Here is a 21,772-nt window from a genome sequence, read left to right as displayed (position 1 = left end):
GAAGTAGGTGACAATGAGAGAGTGAGTGATAGGGTTTGGGAAGGGGAATGCTCTTCAGCAGGCAGGGATTCAGTGTCATTCCCCATTGAAAACATATATGGAATATATTAAAGCAAAACAAATTCTTACATTGCCCATATCCAAAAATGTATGTCTAATTCTGCAACTTAAGACCATCACCTCTCTGTAGTGAATACTGCATTTCATCCTTGGTACTCTGGAACCACAGGTGGTCATTACATTGATAAGGGGATTGGGAAAGGAAGAGGGTTTGGAAGGTGGGAAATGAATCTCGGCAGACTGTGGTTGTTGTTCAGTTGTTTTAATTGTATCTGACTCTTTGGGACCCCACGTGGGGTTTTCTTGTCCAAGGTACCAGAGAGGTTTGCCATGTCCATCACCAGCTCATTTTACAGATGAGGAAATTGAGGCAAACGGTTAAATGACTTGCTCAAGGTCACACAGCTAGTACATGTCTGAGGTCAGATCTGAACTCAGGAAGATAGGTCTTCCTGACTTCAATCCCAGCATTCTATCCACTGTGCCACCTAGCTACCCTTATAGGCAAACTATCAGTAGGTAATAGGAGCTTTGCTGATGAATGAAGGTTAGTAGAATGTTCAGGGTTTTCGTGTGACCACATGGTCTCAGTGAGGCCTAACATTAATCATCATAGAATTTAGGACAAGAAGGGTTACTGGAGATAATTTAGTCCAACTTCATTTGACATATGAGGGATTGGAGGCCCATAGAAATTAAATGACTTGTTCGTGATTGCTTGGCTAGTTATTCACAGCACTGGGACTAAACCCCAGGTGATCTGACTCTAAATCTAGTGGGGGGGGGGATTCCATTATACAACTTCACAAAATCATTAGAACTTGAACCCCAGTAGCAGCATTAATTTCCTCAAGCTTTGGGTGTCACTGAGAATGTTGACCATTGTCAAACTAACCGATCCTATAACACTGTTTTATCACCTCTTGCATTTTTATAGAAGTAGTTAATGATATTAAGCAGGCTATTCCTATCAAAGAAGAGAGAATACGACAGAGTGTATAAAAGAGAGACACAATAAAAGAGAGAGAGAGAGCAAGAGAGCACCATTCCTGCCCCTCTACCATGGAGATAGGAAGGTAGTAAAATAAATGGAATAAATCTTTTTTGATATGTGATTGACAGAAATGGTGACAAATATACCCAGTGAAGAAGAGAAACACATGTCCCTGTAGAGTCTAACATCCATGCTGTATTTTTATTATTTGTATTTTTTTTAAAGGATCCATTAAGAACCAAAATAGAAGAGATCAAAGATGCCATTTATGTGACCATGGAAATCCTGTCCAACTGGGGAAATGAGGTCTGTGTGGGTCTGACAGAAGTTGAATTCTTTGACCTCAACAATGAAAAGGTGTTTGTGTCACCTCATGATGTGGATATCCGAAACGCTGACAAGCCTGGGGACCTGAGCTGCCTCGTCAATAGAAATCTGGCTGTAAGTTCTTGCTTATTTTTTTTCCTTTTATGCCCTTGATGTATTTGACACTTTTACTCAGAGGAGCTTAAAGTTAATGAGTTCTTAATTCTCCACAAACTTACTGTAGGAAAGGCAAGACATGACATCCAAGCATATTCTCTCTCAAATGTTCCATGCTATAGATCCCTGATCCTTGTGATTATGGGTCATACTTACAGGCCCTTTACTTTAGAGCTGTTGAGAACTTCTCATCTCAAAGAGTCAATGAAGTATAAGGACCTACTTTAAAATTTTTTAATGTAACTTTTATTTTTTTTAATTAACAAGCATTAGTTTTCTCCCACTCCCACTTCCCTCATTTAAAAAAAGATAAAAACCCCACAAATATGGATATTAAAGCAGAACAGTTTCTTGAGTTGACCATGTCCAAAAATGTATGTCTAATTCTGCATCTTGAGTCCATCATCTCTCTTTCAGGAAGTAGATATCGTACTTCATTCTTGGTACTCTGGAACTGTGGTTGATCATTATATTGATCAGTGTTCTTAGTCTTAAAGTTGTTTGTCTTTAAAGTATTGATGTTATTATATAAATTGTTTTCCTGGTTCTGGTAACTTTGGCCTGTGTCAATTCTATAAGTCTTCCCAGGTTTCTCTGAAACTCTTCTCTTGGTTATTTGTTATAGCCTAATAATATTCCATTACATTCATATGCCATATATTATTCAGCCATTCCTCAGTTGATGGCTTAGCTTTCAATTCTTTGCCCAAAAGAGCTTCTCTAAATATTTTTTGTAAAAATGGGTCCTTTTACTTTTACTTTGAGGATGAGGTTTAAGCCTAGTAGTGTTATTACTGGGTAAAAGGGTTTAATAACTTTTGGGAATGGTACCAAATTTCTTTCTAAAATGGCTGGACCAATTCACATCTACACTACTGGGGCATTAATGCACTTGTTTTCCTGTAGTCCCTTCAACATTTGTCAATTTTTCTTTTATGTTGTATTTGCCAGTCTGATGAGGTTGCTTTCATTTGCATTCCTATCATTAGTAGTAATTTGGAGCATTTTTTTCCTTAAGGCTATTGATATCTTAGAGTTCTTTCACTAAAAAATGTTCAAATCCTTTGACTATTATTAATTGGGAATGCCTCATAGTGTTATAAATTTAAATAATTTCTTGATATATCTTGGAAATGAGACCTGTATCAGAGAAACTTCCTGCAAAGATATTTTCCCCCAGGTAACTGTTTCCCTTCTAATTTTAGTTGTGTTGATTTCATTTATGCAAAAACTTCTTGAGTTTTATATAATTCACATTGTCCATTATTACCTTTTATGAACCTCTGTATTTCTCTTATGGTCTTGAACTCTTCCTTTTTACATAGATCTAACAGGAAATCCCTTGCTCCTCCAATTTGTTCATGATGTGACCTTTTATATCTAAGCCTTTTTTTCATATGGAGCTGATCTTGGTATAATGGTGTGAGGTGCTGGTTAAATCTAATTTCTGCCAAACTGTTCTCCACTTTTTCCAGTAGTTTTTATTGATATTAAGTTCCTAATTAAGCAGTTGAAGTCTTTGAGTTTATCTAACAGAAACCTATTTTTTCCCTGGGTTTTTGCCAAGTAGACATCAAAGCTACCATTTTATGGGACATATCATAAATATTTTCTTTCTTTTTTCTTCTCTTTTTTAAGGATTTTTCATCATATGTAGTTAAAGTTAGAATCACTGATTTATAATCCCCAAATAATGAGAGGTTATCTCTCCATCTGTAGACTCCAGCCATATGGACCATTCCAATTGATTTTTCCATTTTCTTTCTTGCTTCTATAAAGTGGAGAATACAGAAATTGCTTTACTGTTTTTACTCACCCAGCCCTCAGAAGCTGACATTTAGTGTAGCAGTTTAATTGAATTGCTCTTCTTTAAAGTTTCCTAAAATAGCTAAATCATGTAAATAAAAGAAAAGTATTAGAGAGGATCCAGCTGGAGTTCAGAAAGGTATTTATTCCCCATTATATGTGACATTTTTACCAACACTATATTATACATGTTGGTGAAAGTGTCACATGTGATTAAGAAAAAAATATATATACACATAGAGAGGGAGGGATGTAGAGTGTCTCCACTTTTTCCATCACCTGATTCTCTTCGACCCAAAGAAGACACATAGTAGGTGTTTGATAAGTGTTTTTAGATTGATTAATTGATCTTGACTATTAACAGCTGTCCAGAGCTTCACACTTTCAATCTCTCACAAAGATCTCAAAGACTGAGAGGCTATAGGGAGCACAAGGGGAAGAGCTGAGAGAGGAGGAGCTTGCAGTTTGCCACTTTTTACCAGAATGTTGATTGGGCCTCCATAGCTACAGGGTCTGCAATTCACTCCTCACATCCCTGGGGAGATCATAGGCATGCCAATTTGAGAATCAATCAATTTATTTTATTTTATTAAATTTATATTTATTAAATTTTATTTTATTAAATTTAATTTATTATATTATTATATTTTATTATATATTATATATAATATATTATTATAATATATATAAAATAATACTATATTATTATTTTATTATATATTATATTATTAATATAATATTATTATATTAAAATTTAATTTAATTATTTTATTAAATAAATATTTATTTATTAAATTTCTATTTATATTATAAATTTATATAATTTATAAAATTATATTTCCAATTTATAAATCAATTTATTTATTAATCTACTGTAGATTCAATCCCATGTAAGGAGGAACATAAGAAGAAGACATTTCTCTTGCCTTCTAGAAGCTATGAGTCTACTTATGGTATTGAGAATCACACACATAAGATGACAGTGGCTGATACACAGTAGTGTATAAGTGCTCAGTTGTTGGGAGTTGCCTAGGGTCTCATGAAGGAAAGATTTGAACTGGACAGGATTTGGACAAGGAAAACAGACAAAAAGGCGGCATTGCAGGTGAAAAACACAGTGGGAACAAAGTCACAGATAGCCAGAGACATCCACAGGAGGAAACCGAGGCTCACCCAGAACAGAGAAGTGACTTGCTCAGATTTATTTATAAGTTATAACAGAGGTAGGTCACAAGCCAAGGCTTAGGATTCCTAGCCTAGAGAATATAGAATATTAGGACTAAAAGGAACCTTGGTACATAGAATCACCCTAGATTGTTAAAACTGGAAAGGCGGGGGGGGGGGGCGGCCAGGTGGCTCAGTGAGTAAGAGCACCAGCTCCAGTGTCGGGACGTCCTGGGGATCAAATCCGGGCTCTGATACTTAGCACCACACCCAGAAATAACTGGCCATGTAACCTTGAGCAAGTTTCTTAACCCCGATTGCTTTAATTAAAAAAAAAAAACTGGAAAGGGAATTTAGAGACTAGCTAGTTCAGCATATTGTTTTATAGAGCCATAAACTGAATCACAGCAAAATTAGATGACTTGTCCAAGGTCACACAATTAGTGGCAGAGCTGTCACTCAAACTCAGGAATCTTCTGATTCCTAGTCCAGTGTTCTTCCTGCAACACCATTGCTGGTAGAGACATGAAGTAGAGGCAGGGCACAGGGGGCCTCAAAAGAGATGGGCAGAGGAATGTAGAGTTAGTGTAGCAGGAAATAAGAACGCCTTGAGAATTTTGAAGGGGATGAGTAATGTAATAAAAGTAGTTCTTAAGGAAAATTGGTGGGAGTTAGCAGGTGACGGGAGAAAAACAGGGAGCCCAGCAAGGAGGCAATTGCAATAATCCAGACATGAAGCATGATCACTTTGGGTGAATGTATTTTTTTTTGCTACAAGGAAGGATTCATTTGTAAGTGTTTGGGGTTAGGAGACATGACTATGCTGGTTTTTTTTTTTCTTAAACTTTTAAAAAACAATCCAGATTATGAGGTAAAGAGGGCTTGGACCAGAGTGATGGCTGTGGGTATAAAGAAGTATGGGAAGTATTTCAGAAAAGAATAAAGGTCTTAGTGACTGGTTAGATATGAGGGATATAGAAGACTAAATCAAAGGTGATTCTTAAGTTTTGACCTCTGCTCACTGGGAGAATGGTGGTACTAATGATAAAGACAGGAAAGTTTGAAGGAATATCAGAAGTGGGGGAAGGAAGCAGAAGCAACAGAATGATCGTAGGATCATAGATGGAGAGTTGTTAGTGATCCCAAAGTTCATAGAGTCCAATCCCCTCATTATACAGATGAGGAAACTGAGGCTCAGAGAGGTTAAGTGACTTACTCAGGGTCACATAGCTAGAGTATTGGGGAAGGAATGCAAGGAAGCATTGTAGAGGTGAAGCTGATACTGACCAGAGGGCTGTGCCTAAGGAATTACTAATGGTTCAGGCTCAGTTACAGAGGGGTACACATCTTCTCAAAGAATTACGCTAGTGCTATGCCTTGTCTAATTTCCATGGCTAATGTCCTTTGATTTTTATCATTAAATTGGAAGCATTGGGGCGGCCAGGTGGTGCATCGAGTAAGAGCGCTGGCCCCAGCATTGGGAGACGTCGGTTCCAGCCTCAGATACTCGGCACCCACACAAAAATAACTGGCTGTGTAACCTTGAGCAAGTTACTTAACCCCCGATTGCTTTAAAAAAATAAATAAATAAATTGGAAGCATGAACCAGATTTGCAAATGATGTGATATTGATTAGGGATGTCTAGCATTTCAGCTGAAATAGAATTCAAAATAGCCTCCAGAAATACTAGCAAAATGTTCATCCAGAAAACCAACAGCACAGATGCAGGATATATAGGAAGAAGTGTACACTAACCAGCTATAGCTAGTATATTTAGATGCATTCACAAAGGCATTTTGATGCTGTGGTCTGCTTACTCTGCTTGGCACTGGTCAGGCTGGTTTGGGCCTTTTCTGAACCTGGAAAGAATATAGAAGGGAACAATAGAACTGATTCAAAGAATGAAAATGAGTGAGGAATTCGTAGACTGGGCAGGGAGGACAAAACATTTTGAAAGGGAACAATAACAATCTTTAAGTATATCAAGAAATTATAAGAACACAAAAGCCACCTTTTCCCCCAATAGGCCAAAGGAGAGAAAATGGCATAATCTTCTCCAAAAGAGTGAGTCGACCTTAGTCTACTAATGAAAAATGTGGAAGCAAACATTATCCCTGAAGTAAGTGCACATGTATTAGTAGAAAGAGCATTAGACCAGGAGTCAGGAAGGACACTTGCGTTCTTTTCCTGACTGCCATTTTATTGCTCTGAGCCTCAGTTTCCTTTTCTGTTCAATAAAGGAGTAAGATTGGAACATCCTTATATTATTTTCCATTCTGTGATTCTGAGTCCTTGGAAAATAAATCAGATAATTATCCACCTCAGATAGCTTAATTAAGTATCCATCTGCCTAGAAGATGTGACCTTTTAAGTTACTGTCTAGCACCATGATTCTAATCTGTAAAACCATAACCTTTGCTTCTGAAACATAGTTTGGCTCACTGTCTTCCACACCATTGGTTCTAATAGCTTCAACATTTTGGAAACATGATACATAGACATAAGCATCACAAGGATAATAAAAAGAGCCATTGGATTTGATGTGGACCAATTTCTTGATTATTATGCCTTTTCCTGTAGTTGCCTAAAGCTGTGAAACATTGCCATGTGACCACAGTAGGAATTTTGGTACCTTCTGTCTGAGATTTCTTTTAGCATTTCTGTTGTGACACAAGGCAGCTGTCCTCACCCTGGGTTCAGGGTCTAAATCTCTAAGTCCACACTGAGAGTAGACTAAATTCCACCCACTTTTTTGGCACCAAGTCTTCCTGTTAGCCAGTACCATCAGCTTCACATACTAACTTCACAGCCCCAAATTCCAGCCCTGGGCCTGGTTCATCAGAACATGCTGCCTTTTACAAATGTATTTGTAGCAACTGTCCCTGGGAGAGAAGTGTGGGTCAGAGAGAGAAGAGGTTCTAAATACAGAGTATTGAGGGGAGAGTAGAAGGGAGAGGCAGACAAGGTAAAGATGCTTCAGAGGGCAACTGGGCATTTGTCCAGGGTCCTGTGGTTTTTTTGCACTTTTATAAGAGGGTACTATCTCTGGAAATTATACCTACTGGCATGGTATTATGGGAACCTTTCTGACCTGGTTTTTACAAATAGTTTGACTCCTAAACATCATGACTACCTTTTATCTTTAAAAGACTGAATTTGTGGAAACTAAATTTCAAAGGTCTTATTTGCTAATAAGGACCTCTATTATACATAGATTAATATTCTTTGACGTTCTACATGATTGTTATTGCTAACTCCTCATTCCTCTAGCAGACAGAAATGAGAAGGAAGCTCAATTGCAAGACTAAGGCCTCACTTCAGGGTTGGGATTTATTTGATTTCTATTTGTCAAGTAGCCATAAAGACCCATTTCAGAATCAGAATTTTAGAATTAGGGATGAGCCACTGCCTCCATCACTCCCACCCCTCCACTGGATTTTTTAGTACCTTGTATACTCCATCTGAACTTCCCAGAATAGAAAAAGTTCATGTGTGGCTTATGGAACTTGCCCAAATTAGTCATAAGCCCTCAAAACTGCCTCTTCCTCTCTCTTGTAAAAACAATTTTCTCTCTCATCTGAAAGGCACCGTTGTCACAAGTAAGAAACCATCTTTGTTCTCAGTGGCAGCTGGAGTCCCAGGCATCCAAATTCCTGGGGTCCTGAAGAGGTCCAGATGCTGCCATTCACCTCTTTCACAGGACTTGGGCAAGTACTGGGCCCATTTTCAATGACAAGGAAAGCCCAGTTGGGACATGCTGGAGTACAGGATGTTCCTCTTCCTAAATAAAACTGAAGTTCTCAAGGAGTATAGTGCCAAGCACATAGTTGAACTGTGGACAAATAGGAATTGATGGATGGTGATATTAATGATGATGATGATGAAGATACCCCTCTGAAGACTATAGGATGGAAACTCGAAGTTATCAAATACTTGTTTGAGAAAAGTTTCCATATGTCTGTAGTTTGCAGGGATTTTTTCCTTTTCTGTCCAAAACAAATGCTATCAACAGTATGAAATATTGCTGATGCAAATTTATTCAGAAGAACAACTTAGATTTGTCTTTTGTCTGCAAGTGGTACATGGCATAGGGGACTAGTCAGGCTCATTGGGAGGAAAGATATTCTGCAGAGACCTATAAAAAAGAGAAATAAACCCCAAGGCATAATGCACTGGTCCATCCCAAGAACGGGTTGAGCATGTCATTAAATTTTTTTTTTAATTTTATAAGGCTTAAAAAAAAAACCTTATAAGTCTTCACATGTCTGTTGAACAACAACCTCTTTCTCATCCCCTTCCCTCCCCCATTTTCCCTGGGCTGCACAAAGCTGATTAAGTTGATTAAAATAGACCAAATGGTGACCCTGCCTTCCCAATTCATTGTGGATGGCAAATCAGAGGGGAGTGAGCTGACTTCTGCCAGATACAAGGGTCAGGAACCTGCAGCTGTATATAGAAGAGGTGGCATGGGAGCCAGCTTTCTGTGATGGTTCATGCCCTCTGCTCTTTTTAATTAGATGAAGAATTAATCACAGATATTTACTTTGGGGAAAAGGGAAGATGTACTCATGGCTTTCTTTGCTCATTGGTTTTCAGAGTACTAAAGAGCTCTCTTTGTGGACCTGTCCTTTCTGCCCTCCAGTTCAGCTTTTCTTTATCATCCGCAATACTAGACAATCCTATGAATTTGGCATCTCCAAAATCAAGCTTTGGAATTACTGGACAACTTTCAGTGTAAGTAATGACTCAGTTCCTTGCTGTGTGCTCAGTTGATTAAAGTACCCAGTTATTCAGGGGTTGGCCTGTTAAATTGACTCAGTTAAATAGGTATAGGGAAACACCTCCTTATCTAACCTGACTGTAGTAGAAGAGAGGAGAGTATGTCAAGTAGATTGTGTGTTACATTCATTCTTATGGCCGAGTGTCCTCATACTTTGGAATTTGGTTTTACAGTTATTAGAACATCCTTTCCTGAGGCATGAAAAGCATATTCAAGTGTTGTAATAAAGGGTCAAAATAAGATGTGACAAAGTATGTGCTTTTATCTTAGCCCATGGTAATAGTCCTATTGCTAGGAAGAACATTTATACTAGAGTGTGATGATTTCATTAGCTACTTCCTGATAAAACCAAGTGCTTCACTGGTTCAAATTTTGTTCCTCAGACTTGGTCCACACTGGATACTGGCTGAAGGACACCATGTGTTATTGCCTACAGATGTCCTTATGTTATAGACCCCCTTTGGTTTCATCCATCAGCTATGGTGCTGCACCTATTCTGAAATGGGTGATAAAATGATGATATCATAGTTCACAGTAATGTGACTTATTGTGGCCACAGTATTGCATGCACTGGGTGAAAGAGGATTTTATGTACTGGATTACAGAGGAAGATTAGCTTCATTCTTTCTGCCTGGTACTATTTTCTGTCCAGCCATGCCAGTGCAAAGACAACATGCAACCTCAGATTGGAGAGGTGGTCTTAAGTACAAGGTTCTGCACAATAGCTTTGTGACATTGCATTTATTTCGAGAGACATTTCCTGCAAAGATTAAACATTTGGGTAGTATTTTTGAAATACAAAACAGAATCTGGGGGATTTGAGTTCCTTGACAAGGGCTACTGCTTATGAAATAATAACCCATCTGTTTTCAGAATTTACTGGGGAAAGAAAAACACAAACAAATGTTACTACAGGTTAATTTGGTTTGATATTTTCAGTATCAAGATATTATTGCCAATTTTTCAATAAAAGAAATAAGAGTTTATTGGAAATGTAGCATTGTAGAGCATATGAATCTTGTTAATACAGTGTTTTATCCATTTAAAATACAGAGAAGAAAAATTAAATTTGGATAGCTGATTTAGCCTGCTTAGAAAGTGATAAAATCAGTAATGGAAAAAGTGAGAATCATTTCTTATTTTAAGATATGCTGCTTTTTTGAGCAGGCCTTGGTTTTTTACTTTGTGGCCTCATATTTCTTCCCTAATTTAAATTTTATCCAGTTCTCCTGACTAATGGGTATCTACTCAAAAGCCCATTTTCAGTTTGTGTTTTTTAAAGTACCTTGAAGACATGACCCTTTACTTATTGTGATAGAATGTGTTATGTGGACGGTATCGTATATGTAATATACATGCTTTACTGGAAACCTGTTACATTTCTCTGGTGTAGTGGTGAGGCCTTGTGGTGCACATAGCTGTGAATCTAGGACAGCAGGGCATGTCTTATAAATGTGACTTAACCATGAGAGCCCTGTAGTAACCCCATGGAGCACAGGGACAGGACTGCTGGAGAATGTTGTTAGCTCCTTGAGGACAGGCAATGTTTATATTTTGTCTTTGTATTTTCAGTGTCTGGCACAGTGCCTAGAACATCTGGGTCCAAGTACATGTTATGTAGGGTGTATTCGGGGAGGATGAGCACCTCTCATTTGAGGGTTTGCCAAGCCCTTTTCAGGACTGTTCATCCACCTTTGGTGACCACCTGATTCACCCATCTCTCACCTGTGGCTCCAAGAAGCTTTAGTATGGGCAGTGTCCACACCCTGGTAAACTGTTTCAGCAGACAGGCTAAACTGATGGTCTCAAACTCATTGGTGATTTGGGGGGAAGGGTGTCTACCCCAAGCATGTGAAGACTTCCTCTGGTGAAATAGGCAGGTAAGAACAGTTTGTTCCAATGGCCATGAAGGCTGCTGAAGCAGATGCCATGGAGCACTTAGAGCTTGGTGTCGCATCGAAGACACCAAAGTCATCCATTGCATCCTGCAGTCAACCTGGTTTTGTCCTGCCGTTGGACTCTTCTCAGGAAAAGAGAGGCTGACGACTTTATGCAGCTCTGCCTCCCCAAAATCCACTTCATGCACAAGTCAAGACAGCACTTATAATGTCATTGGTACTCTTTGAAAACAAAGAACAAAAAACAATCCAATATCAACTGCTTCCTCACTGAAGCATGGCAATACTTTTACTCCTCCCTAACTGATTCTGTGTCCTGTTCTCTTCAAGGCCTATTCCATGTCTTCCCTTCTCTCATCAAGCCTCTCACAGTACTTCTTCCCCCAACACTCTCAGCTTAGATCCTGACCTCATGCATTACTAAAAAAAAAAAAAAAACAACCAAAGCCATCCACTCCCTTTTCTCCCCTGTGCCCCACGTGGCAGTCCCACCTCCTCATTTCACATCCCTTTGACATCATCCCCACCACCTTCCCCACCCCCACTCCTGGTCTCCTCCTAGATGGTGATGCAGCTCTTCTCCCTAAGGCTAACTCCTACACATGTACTCTTCTCCACATGATTGCCCCCATTATTACCTCTTCTCTCTCTCTCCCAGATTTTTAATCTCTTTATTTACAGATCCCTTCTCTGCTGCCTTCAAATGTACCTGAGTCTCCTCATCCTTAAACAATCCTCATTAGATCCTATCATCCCTGATAGCTATCATCCTATATCTTCCCTTTCTCAGCCAAACTCTCCCCAAAAGCTGTTTATTTATACCAGGTGCTTTTCTTCTCACTCTCTTCTGAACCCTCTGCATTTTGGCTTCTGACCTCATCATTCAACTGAAATTACTCTCCCCAGTTACCAATGATCTCTTAATTGTCAAATCTAATATCTTCTCAGTTCTTATCTTCCTTTATCTTTCTGCTATGACATTCACTCCACTCTGGGTTTTCATGACACTGCTCTCTCTCTCTCTCTCTCTCTCTCTCTCTCTCTCTCTCTCTCTCTCTCTCTCCCTCTCTCTCTCTCTCTCTCTCTCTCTCTCTCTCTCTCTCCCCCCCCCACTATTTGATTTTTCTTTAGTCTCACTTGTTGGATTATCATCCATGCCATGCCCACTACCTGTGGGTGTCCTTCTACCCAGGCACCATCCTAGGCTCTCTTTTCTCTCTAAATTCACTTGACGACCTCATCAGCTCCCAAGGGTACAATTATCTTCTCTATGCTTATTACTCCCAGATATATACATACATACATACATACATACATACATATATATGTATATATACACATACATATATATATATATATAGTCAGTCCTAGTCTCTCTCTGGATTCATTGCCTTTTGGCAATTTTGCACTAGATGACTCATAGGCACCTCAAACTCAAAATGTATAAAACAGAACTCATTATTCACCTCCTATCCCAAATCCACTCCTCTCCTGAACTTCCCTACTACTGTACAGTGTATCACTGTTCTCTTGGTCACCCAGGTACATAACCTCGGGGTCATCCTCCCTCTATTCTTTTACCTACATAGCCAGTCATCTAGAAAATCTTGTCACTTCTTTCTCCACATCATCTTTCACAAATGCTCCCTCCTCATCACTTATGTGGTTAACCCCCTAGTTCAGTTCACCTCTCTCCTGGACTACTGCAGGAATCTCCTAGTTGGTTTCCCTGGCTTATCTTCCCACTCTAACCCAACCTCCATATAGCTGCCAAAGTGATTTTCTTAAAGTGCAAGTGTAACCATGAAGCTCCCCTTCATGATGAACTCCAGTGTAGCAATCCCTGTGATCCATAGGATAAAATATGGATTACTCTATTTGGCATTTGACTGCCTCCTTAATATCCAAGCTATCTACACATATGAGTGTCCACTGCCATGTAAGGATGACCATTTCTTAAAATTTATTTTTGGAAGGGGAAGGCAGGGCAATTGGGGTTAAATAACTTGCCCAAGGTCACATTAGTAAGTGTTAAGTGTCTGAGGCCAGATTTGAACTCAGATCCTCCTGACTCCAGGGCCAGTACTCTATTCACCATACCACCTAGCTTCCCCATGGATGACCATTTTTTAGAGGGTTCTAAGCCAGTAGTAGTAAACTCCTTGAGAGTGGGATCATTTCATTTTTATCTTTCTATCCCTAGTGTTTTGTACATAATAAATGCTTTTTGAAATGAAATGAAATGAAATGGAAGACATCCATCTTTAGCTTATTTAGGTAAAACTTGAAGGCAGGGCCAGCTTCATGTACTAAGGCATAAACACATGTGAACCCATAAATTGGGTGCTATAAATTATGTGAGCCCTATATATCACCAGAACCCTCTGTGTTATCCTGCTGTTGAACCCTTCAGTAGACTGGATCTCAATAGTTGTTCCTCAAACTTCTGTCCAATACCAGCACCAATTTAGGCTTCAGATCCATTCATTACCTTCTGTTTCCAGCCCCTTAGCTCATTATTCTGAATCCTGAGCAACAGATTCTGATGCTTCACAGTGAATCTGGTGTTTCTGGCCCCTTTCCTGAGCAGAAACCTTACAGTCATTGTTTTTCTTTACTTCTTGGTCTGCAAGGCTTCAGCCTATGTTCTGAAAGTCTCTCAACCATAGCCAAAGTAGGTCCTTTTAGAGGGGAAAGAGTGATATAGTTTTGTATCATATGCCATGTTTATTTCTTTTGTTTTTATCAACGTTCACCTCTAAGCTTATACACCTCCTTGAGTTACAGATCTTGTAACTTTGCTTGGAGCTTTGGAACAACGTCTATGAAGATGAGAAGACTCTGAAGGGGCGTGGTACTTGTCTTCAGACATTTGAAAGACTGTCATGTAGGAGAGAGTTTAGAGTTGTTCTGTTCGTCCTTAGAGGATAAAGCTAGGAATACTCAGTGTAAGTAGCAAAGAGGAGAATGTAGACTTGATGATAGGGAAGTCTTTTTAAAAATTAGAGCTATTCTAAGAGGAAAGGGCTGTCCTGGAAAGTAGTTGGCTTCCCTTCACCAGACATCTTTAAACCAAGCCTTGATGATGTTGTAGAAAGGATTCTTCTTCATGTATGGGTTGGTCTAACTATCCTCTGAGCTTCCTTCTGTTTTCACTTGGTGATCCTAGTGACTTCTGATTATCACCTCAATGTCAGTGATTCCCAGATCTACTTAGCCAGCCCTTACCTCAAGCCTTGTAACTCCTACTGCCTATTGGATATCTTAAACTGAGTAGCTTATAAACATGTCCCATACCTGAATTCATTATCTTTCCCCCCTAATCCTCTCCTTTTCCAAACTTCCCTATTACTGTTGGGCACATCACCATCCTCCCAGTCACCCAAACTCACAACATCATTATTGTATCATCCTGGACTAACTTCTCTCACCTCCTATTTCCTATCTCTTGCCAATGCATATTGATTTTACCCTATACCATTTGTTGCATACCGCCCCCCGTTTCTCCTCTGACACTGCCATCACCCTAGGGCAGACTTTTATCCCGATGCTAGAGTATTACAATAGACTGCTGGTCACAGATCTCTCCCCACTCTAAGCTATGAGGAAAGGTCTGACCATATCTCCCTTCCCATTCCCCCCCTCAGTAAATTCTAGCAGATTCCTGTCATCTTCAGGATAAAATATAAAACCCTCTCCTTGTCTTTTAAAGTCCTTCATAACGCGTTTCTCCACCTGTTTGCATGTTCTATTTGCTGTTGGACTGTCATCTCCCTAAGAGCCAGAGCACTTAGCACAGGGCTTGGAACATAGTAGGTGCTTAATAAATGTTTATTGACTGACTGACTGGCATAAGACGTGTAATTAAGGTGCTAAAACACCATGTCCAAGTTGACCTTGAATGGTGTTGGAGGGATCATATCCTTTTGTTGAATTTCTCTGCAAATAATGATTTGAAATGACTCAACATAATAGCTAGCTTCATTTACGTTTTTCATTCAGTGTTTATTTCTTCTTTGATATCATTCTATTCCAGCTTTTCTATATTTACTCCACTCTTTGGGGGTTATGTTGTGTTCTCCTGTGAGGTTTTTTGCAATCCACAAGTGAACCTTATAATAATATTTACGCTTTTTGATTTGGCAATAATTGATTTTGTGATTTTTTTTTGACTGGAAATCCTAGAGCAAAAATTGGACTACTGCTGGGATTGTTAAGTCCTCCTTGACACAGAAGGATTTGATTCACATGAATAGTGTGTAGATTTGCAGGGAAGTCAGAGAATAATAGTTGCCTGGATTTTCATCATCACCTTTTTTTTCAGAAGCAGGACAGTTCTTGACAGTTCCTATATCTAAAGGAGACCTGGTAGCCTACAAGGTGAGGTATAACCTCCTCTTGAATGCCTTATTTAATACATTTCCATTTGCCTTGAGATATTTAGAACAAATTCTTTCATTTCCTGGGGATTTTTTCTTTCATTTATATTAATTTAGCTACCATCACTCCATCCTGCATAACATAGAGAATACCTTCTCAGTTGATATGAGGAGACTTGTGGATATAAGATAGAGAAAATTATTATAATTCAGTGATACCATTTGTTTTTTGTATCTGAAGACTGGCCATATTTGGCCATTTTTGGGGGGGGGGGAAATAGCAGCTCATGAACACTAGTCTACCAAGGCATAACTAAATTGTAATCTTTATAAGTGGAAAGAAACTTGAGTATATTTATAGAGAGATGGAAAGTATCCAGTGAAGTAGAAGTGATTTGAAATGTGTGAAAGAAAAGAAATAACTGGGTGGGCAATGACCTGGTGAAGGTGAGAAAGAATGAGATAGGTAAAGGCATAGGTAAAATCTTTAGCCTGAGTAAGGAGTAAATTTTACCTCTTTTTCTATGGCCAGTGCTAGGGAGAGCTGAAGAATGGATACCAATGAAATTACAATTCCTTGAAGTATGAATTTGCCCTCATTCATAGGCCGTGCTTACTATTTTCATCATTTAGTATGACTAGTCAGTTTGTACAACTTTAGTGCAAGATCTTTTTCTTCCTTCTCAAACTCTTTCTTTTCAGCTGATTTCAGCTCTGTTTCTCTTCAGTCTTTGAGATGATTCTTATACTCAGCTCCTCTCTAAAATCAAGTCTAAACTTTTTGGAGATGGTAAGAACTGGAAACAAAGTAGAAAGTCCATCATTTGAGAGGTGGCTAAACAAAGCATGATACCTGAAGATAATGGAACTTTACTGTGCTATGGGAAACAACGATTATGATGAATACAGAGAAGCATGGTAAGACTGATAGAAGTTGACATAAAGTAAAGTAAACAGAACAGGGGGAGGGGAATGTGCATAGTTGGAGTGGACACTATGGTCGGAAAGGACAATAACAAGAAACAAAACCAAATGCTCCAGAATCATAATGACCAAGCTTGCCCTCATAGAACTTTTCTCTAATCTTTACAGAGTGGGGGACAATGGATGTAAGACACTGCACGTAACTTCAAACTCGGTTGATGTGTTGGTTTTGTTGAACTTAGGGTTATGAGAGAAGGTAATTGGCAAATGTAGGCGATGTAGAAGTAGAAGATGCATAAGTTTTTTCAAAGTAAAACCAGGGGTGATATATTATTGGTGCATGTGAAGTATGAAGAACTTCAGATCTCATGTCAGACAGGAAAACCAGTAATCACATTCTTTAAAGACCTACAAGAATCCCATCCTAAGGGTGTCATTGTTCACAAAAACATTGGGTGACACGTTAAAAGTTATAAATCAGTCTGATCTCAAATTGTAGTGCTGTTGCTAAAATCATACCAAAAGGGATGCCAAAACTATAAGAGATGGAGAGTCCCCATGTTAGACTGCGCATTTTAATTGGAAACAAAGTAGATGCCTATCAGTTGGTAAATGGCCAAATAAATTGTGGTACATATATGCACTGTAATATTACTACATTCTAAGGAATATGTGTAATGAATTCATAGGAGCAAAGAGATCTGTATGAACTGAAACACATCAAAGTAAGCAGAGACAAGAAAACAATATACATAGTAACTACAACAATGTAAAATGAAAAGAATAATTACATACCAAAAAAAATCAAAAGTGAACATAACAAAATTATAAAGATCAAGCAGGACTCAAAGAGATGTGAGATGCCACCCCCAACCCACGCCTTTGAGGAGATCGACAGATGTTACACATTGTATGTGTTTTCATACTTTTTCAATATATTGATCAGTTGTGCTGACTTCTTTCTTCTTTCAAAAATACTGTTTATTGTAAGGAATGGCTCTGATGGAGAAGGAGGAATATTTAGGATAATTATGATCATGTGAAAACAAAAGATATCAGTAAAAACATATTTTTAAGAGGAAACTAACATTCCAGATGGAGTAATTTCCATTTCCTAAAGAAATTAACCACTTTCAAGATTTTAAAAGTCAGCATGTACAACGAGATTTCAGTGATGCTAATGGATGATGAACCAGTGAACAAAAAGACAGAACACTGAACAAAGTTTATTCATTCATAGCACTTTTGCTTCAGAGACTGCCTCTATGTCATAACCACCTATTTTCAGGAGTCAGAGAAACACTTGATAACCTAAAAGCATCCCAGTAAGTCGACCCTCAGTCTGATCTATTTCATCCTCAGCCATACTAGCCAATTCTTCTTAGAGAAAGAATCTGCAGTGGGTTGGAACACTGACTTCTCAGAGTGGCAGTAGTCCCATGAAGGGACTACTTCATGGGACTTCAAAAAAAAAACACACAACAAAAAACCACTAAAGGTACCACTGAAAAAACTTGCACCCAGAGTCTAGGACAGTAGAAAATCCTTGTTTCAAGAGAAGAATCAAGAAAGACTTAAGAACCACATCTACTACTCAGCATCTTTGTGGACATGGGCAATTCACTTAACCTCTCCAAGCTTCAGTTTCCTCATCTCTAAAAAATGTGACTAATAATATTGAAGAAAGCACTTAATAAGCCTTCAAGCACTTAATGAAATCAGAATTATTATTATTATTCATTCAGACACAAACTTTAGTAGATTGTAAGTCAAATGAAATGTTTGCCTCAAGCATTAGTGAGGCCCCAAAGCAGAAGATGGTGAGACGAGCACAGAAGGAAAGAAAAGGAAAGATTGGAAGGGGAAAGTAGAGAAGGCCATGTTAAGAAATCAGGGAAGTCCTGTGTGGAGAACTTCAAAGAATTCATTTCCTGAAGCACATCAAAATAGTGAAACATTGCCCATCCATTTAGCTTTAAAGCATTCATCATGGTAAATCACAGCTTCTCATGACCCAACAGAAATACCAAAGGGCACTACCAGAAAATGAGGTCCTTGGGCAAAACTGAATGCAGATGAGAAGTCTAGTTTTGCAAAGCATACCAAGCAGCCCATCTTTACCAACCAAATCCACAGGAAAATTCTATCTGTAGGATATACCGCAAAGCAAATTCTGCTAAGTATTCCTCTTACAGATGTGAATGAAGCTACAAATAGAGAAATAGGATTTGGCAATAAACCTACTCTAAAAGGTTAAATTTTCATCTCCTTTTTGGACAGCTTCACAATTTGCTATTGAATGAGTTGCAGCTATCATTTCTATGTACATGCCTCCTAGATCTTATCTTTAGCTTTGATCCTATTTTCCATTTAAGTCATATATCTCTGCATATACATCTGTCTGCTAGACTGGTCCCCTTGGAGGTTCTACTGTCACCTCAAACTCAGCATCTCTGAAACAGAGCTTATCTTCCTTCTTGACAACAATTCCCCTTCTTAACTTTCTTATTTCTTTAAATAGCCACATAACACTAATCTATTACCTTTGGAATCTTAAATCATCAGGCTGATCTTTCTCATTTCCTTCTCACATCCAATCAGCTATTGTCCTGTCATTTATACCTTTGAACATGTCCCCTTCCAAATCTGACCCTTTGTTTCTGTTGCCCCTGCCATTGCCTGTGTTCAGTCCCTTATCACCTCACTCCTAAATTACAATAGCATTCTTGTTGGCTTCCTTGCCTCCAGTGAGCTCTGATCAGTCCTATACACTGACACCAGGCTTATCTTCTTAAAACAGCAATATCACCACATCCTTCTTTGGCTCAGATATCTTTATTAGTTCTTCATTGCCTTCAGAATAAAGTCTAGGTTCTTTAAATGGTTCTCTGTGGATCTGTTAAGGGATCTTAACATGATTTTAACATATCACAGAAGGTAATTTATTGGGAGAGAGATTTTAATGCTGCATTATGCAACAGACCCTGTCCTTGAGGAGCTTACAATATAACAAGAAAGCTTGTTATATGCAGATAGATATATACAGGTTAGATTAAAAAAAAACACAAGGTAATTGAGGGAGGGTCAGGAAAAGCTTCATATAGAAGGTGGCATTTAATGTGAGCCTTGAAAGAATCTAGGGATTGATTCTAGGTGGCAGAGTTGATGAGGGAATACATTCCAGGAATGGGTCTGTGGGGTGAATGAGAATGAAGATGTAAGACTGACCCTACAGTGGAAATCTGAGTGACTGAAAGGATGGTTGTGCCTTCAACAGGAAGGGAGTTAGGGAGAGGAGTGGGTTCAGGGAGAAGGATAATAAATAAACTCCGTCTTAAACAGGTTGAATTTAGCTTTAGAGTTAGATGCCCTAGATTCAAATCCTACCTTTAGTAGATACTGCCTGTATGACCTTGGGCAAGCCACCTAACCTCTGTGAACCTCAGCTTCCCTATTGATAAGATGAAGTTACTGGACTAGACCTCTGAGAGTCCATTCCAGTTCTAGACCTATGATCCTAGGAACAGATGAGACTATCATTCAGGTGTCTACAGGACATCCAGTTCAAAATGTTGAGTAGGCATTTGGTGAAATAAGACTGGAACTCAGGAGAGATTCTAGGGTTGGATATATAGATTTGAGAGTAATAATCATAAAGAGGTTATTTAAGCCTATGGAAGATAATGAGGTCACCAAAACTATATCTGTCTGTCTATCTTTCTATTGAGAGAGAGAGAGAAGGTCCCAGAATAGAACTATGGGATATACCCAGAGTTGGAATGATGTGGATGATCATCAGCAAAGGAGACTGAGAAATGGGAGTCAGGATCTTATATCCTCAAATAAAAAAAAAACAACAAATGAAATAATGTATATAAAGTGCTTTGTGAACCTTAAAGCACTATATAAAATGTGTGAATTATTACTATTCTATATTCTGCAGTCACTTGTGTGATTGATTATGTGGTCTGCTATAGAAAATCATGTGTAAAAGCCTACTCTTCTCTCCTAGTGTTTTCTTCAAGGATGCTCTTGCTGTGTATGCAAACCATTCTCATAAAGATTTTATAGGCATGAGTAATCAGGTATTTGAGTTAGTAGTTGATGATGTCTTCTTGGGTAACTATTTTTACTAATAATGCTATGATCTTATCAATTCTTTTGGAATCACCCTCTCAGATATCTTAAAAATCATTCCCTGAGCACTGTAAGATTATGTTTTATTCAGCTTGATTCCTTCTATACATATTTGGTCAAGTCCACCTACTCTTCCCAATTTCATCTTCTGAGGTTCCATTTTCATTTTGTTCATAAAGTACATAAAGATGTTAGAGGCCAAGTATAGAATTGTAGGAGATGAGGGTAGAAGTAGGGACTGGACCTATGATTGTTGGTATAGGGAACTTAACTCCCTCTTCCAATGTAGTTAGGAATCTTATGGACACCTTATGGTTTTAGAAAGTTGTCTAGAGCCCTCAGAGGTTAAATGACTTGCCCAGGGTCATGCAACCAGTCAGAGCCCAGACTTGACTCCAGATCTCCCTTACTTTGAGGTCAGCTTTCTAGCTAATCCATCACTCTGTCTCTTCAGAGAGGTAGAAGCAAAGATTAAATAATATCCTGTATATTATCTCTTCTCTCATGGAGCTTACAGTGTAGGAGAGTATCATGCATATATAAATAATCGTGCTACAAAATAACACACTATTTGTACTTCCTTTATCAAGTGTTATTTGAGATCTAAAGGGGCACAAAGAAACATTACTGAACCAAGCAGGAAAGATTTCTTATATGAGCTAGGCAGAAAGTGGGCTTGGTGGGGCTTGGTATTTCATATATGTTAGATCATAGGATTAGGAGCCAGAAGAGACTTGGGGCTCTTCTAATCAAACCCCTTTATTTTATCAGTACTGGAATGATCAAGGGACTTAGCCAAGGTAACACAGCTATTAAGTAGTAGAATTCAGACCCAGATTGTTTGATGCCAGATGCAGTGTTCTTTCCCATACCACACTGCCTTTCCATATGAAGATATAGGTGGAGATGCAAAATGAGAAAGTTTATATGTGATATATAACCACATATAATTTCACAGATATATACTGTCATAGAATGTGCCTTCTTGATGTTTAAAGTATCCAAAATGAGGAGAGTATCTCATCAAGTCAACAAGCATTTATTAAGTACCTACTGTGTTCGAGACTCTGCTAAGTACTGGGGATACAAAGAACTGCAAAAAACAGTCTCTGCCCTCTAGCAGTGCCCGGTCTAATGAGGGAGACA

General features: G+C 38.6%; 1 protein-coding gene across 4 annotated transcripts in view; it reads left to right on the top strand.

Annotated features, from left to right (window-relative positions):
- KATNIP (katanin interacting protein) overlaps positions 1 to 21,772 on the top strand; it is a 220,562-nt gene that overhangs the window by 143,474 nt on the left and 55,316 nt on the right. For all 4 annotated transcript variants that reach the window (XM_069064208.1, XM_069064202.1, XM_069064194.1 and 1 more), the window contains 2 exons: positions 1,280 to 1,495; positions 9,105 to 9,242. In XM_069064208.1, coding sequence (XP_068920309.1) covers positions 1,280 to 1,495; positions 9,105 to 9,242 — 354 coding nt within the window. The remainder of the gene's footprint in view (positions 1 to 1,279; positions 1,496 to 9,104; positions 9,243 to 21,772) is intronic.

This window comes from Petaurus breviceps, unplaced genomic scaffold (genome assembly GCF_028583685.1).
Source record: "Petaurus breviceps papuanus isolate PSGF00001 unplaced genomic scaffold, PetGlider_PUasm1.0 138, whole genome shotgun sequence".
Taxonomy (NCBI): domain Eukaryota; kingdom Metazoa; phylum Chordata; class Mammalia; order Diprotodontia; family Petauridae; genus Petaurus; species Petaurus breviceps.
Note: the sequence above shows the minus strand (reverse complement) of the source record. Positions and strands in the feature narration are given on the sequence as shown.